Raw genomic sequence first — 2,574 nt, forward strand, 5'->3', positions numbered from 1 at the left:
GATAAATTGGGGGTCCGGGGGTAGGGTGGTGGGGGCACTGATTGGTGGGCCTGATGGATAGAGTTATAACTCAGCCACTAGTGAGTCAGAGCTAAACAACAAAAGAAATCTGAAGCTCCTATGTTGAACAGTTTCTGAGTTATAAGCATTTTTGCATGTCCAGACACCCCCTCTTTGGATGGAGCCCCCTCCTCAAATATGGGGTCTTTCGTAAAACCGTTGGCTGGTGCAGTGTAGGTCAGACTCATCTACAGTCCTCCCAAATTTCATGTTGATCAGTGTAGCCGTTTTTGTGCTACGGTTGACCAAACATCACTGAAAAAAAAACATGAATAATAAACAGTACGAAAACAATATGATTCCTGCTTATGGTGCGGGGGTCATAATAATCTCCAGGTCGGCCAATGCGTTTTAGGATAGCTGTTAAGGAGACATTGAACCTGTCCCTCAAATTGGAGAAAACGGAGGATGCATTTGTGGGCCACAATTGGAGAAACCTTCAAATTTGGACAGCCTTCAGTGCATCACTAATCGGCATTCAAATTCGGCCCCTGATTTTTGACACAGCCTCTGTCTTGCTGACCTTTGCGGTTTGCAGTGTGTGATWGGACAGAATTCCATGGGTGTGTTTGTTTATGCTGAGCAGCACGTCCTGCTTGTCATTTTACTGAAAAAGGTCCTCCTTTAGAAGCCGGTCGGTAAGTTAGCAAGAAGGAATGTGCAACCGATGTTCACGTCTTCTTTCTTCTTAACAGAATTACAAAAAACAAGTTTTCTCCTCCTTATCTAACAACATAAGCCTCTCTTACAATGTTGGATACATCAAGTGAAAAACACAACTATCTATTCTGCAATCACTGTTATTGTTTATGTGCTTAGCTTAATGAATGCTTGGGAGTGCTGTGGGAGGGGATACTGATGATTTCTCACTCACGCCTTCTACGTGACTTTAAACACTCATGACATAATCACGTCTTGTTGAAGTATAAACCAGCCTTGATTCTTTCTGGTCACTTTACTAAATGAGAAAAACAAACGAATACTGCTCAACCAGAACCATTACTTTTGTGTGAGACCATTTGTGCGTCACAGCTGTGGTACAAGATTAGATTAGGAGAATATTTGTGGGTATAGAGAGGGCAGGTTTTGTCATACCAATCTAATAAGTTCTTGTTGGACCAGACAGTGTCAAGACAAACAGGAGTGTAGAATATAAATACAAATTTAACATCCTTGTTCTGTTCTATTACTCCAGAATGAAAATATGAGTTGAAAATCTGACTGCTTGATGATTTCTTTAATGTTGAGCAGATAAGTGCTAATTCTATCATCTATGCCTCCCCCACGAGGCTGAAAAATTAAATAAAATGATTTTCATGTTTGGATCTTTTTTCCCCACATTCCCCTTCTTATTTTATCCATCATCCATTTCTTGTTTAACTCTCCATCATTTCTTTATTTTTTTCCCTGTCCCTTCTCTTACCCACAGCACTGATGCACGCTTTGGTCTTTGGCAATGTGACAGCCATTATCCAGAGGATGTACTCCCGCTGGTCTCAGTACCACACCAGGACCAAAGACCTGAAGGACTTCATACGTGTCCATCACCTGCCGCAGAGTCTCAAGCAGCGGATGCTCGAGTACTTTCAGACAACCTGGTCGGTCAACAACGGCATAGACTGTAACGAGGTGAAAAAATATTTTTTAAAAAACAGGAACAATCTTTTTTTGTATTTGTTACACATCAACACATAGTCTGAATCCTATTTCCTAGTGTTACAGCTATGTTTAGATTTCAACCGTACCCATGTTTTTATTTTGAAATAATGAGCAGTATAGGGGTTAAACTATAAAAACAACCAGGTACACCCTTTCAGTATAACATGGTTTTGCTGGAGTTTCAGTTTTATGACAAAAACTCTATTATTCACCATATTATATCTGTCTGTGATTCTTTGAATGGCTATTCCAAGAAAATATTAAAAAGAATTTGTGACCTAACCTTGTAGCTTCATGAGTGTCAAATAAGATGTTATGAAAGAGCTGTTATCACTCTTAAATGTGGAGCTCGTTTGAATCAAGAATCAGTGCATCTAAGATGATGACCTTCAGTTTTCTGTTCAAATATATCAGAATCAGAATTCTCTTTATTGTCATTCAAACATAACATCAGGAATGCAATGTAGAACGAAATTGCACTTAAGAACACCTATTCAAGAAAATACACACACAACAAATATGGACGAACAGGTGAACATGTCATGCAGCAACCAGCTCAAACTACCCTTTTCAGCAGCTGGAAATACACAATAGGAAGGTTGAGCTTAAAAAAACCTTCCTCTGATCCTAAGTTTACATCAGAAACACAGGATGTAAACTTAGGATCAGTAAACCTGTGTTTACATCAGAAACACAGGATCATATCCATGCAAAAATCTGACTCACGATAGGGATAGACAGCCTGCTCCTGAACACATGAACAAAATACAAACCCTGAGGACACAAAGTTTATTCATTTTAGAATGAAAACCAAAAAGCTTTATTTATTTCCGGAAAATTTTCTCTTTTGGTTTC

General features: G+C 39.2%; 1 protein-coding gene across 1 annotated transcript in view; it reads left to right on the plus strand.

Annotated features, from left to right (window-relative positions):
- kcnh8 (potassium voltage-gated channel, subfamily H (eag-related), member 8) overlaps positions 1–2,574 on the plus strand; it is a gene marked incomplete in the record, with an annotated part of 79,007 nt that overhangs the window by 51,811 nt on the left and 24,622 nt on the right. Inside the window, 1 exon segment of the mRNA XM_014011242.1 lies at positions 1,490–1,689. Within this exon segment, the coding sequence (XP_013866696.1) occupies positions 1,490–1,689 (200 nt within the window).

Source organism: Austrofundulus limnaeus, unplaced genomic scaffold (genome assembly GCF_001266775.1).
Source record: "Austrofundulus limnaeus strain Quisiro unplaced genomic scaffold, Austrofundulus_limnaeus-1.0 Scaffold78, whole genome shotgun sequence".
Classification (NCBI taxonomy): Eukaryota; Metazoa; Chordata; class Actinopteri; order Cyprinodontiformes; family Rivulidae; genus Austrofundulus; species Austrofundulus limnaeus.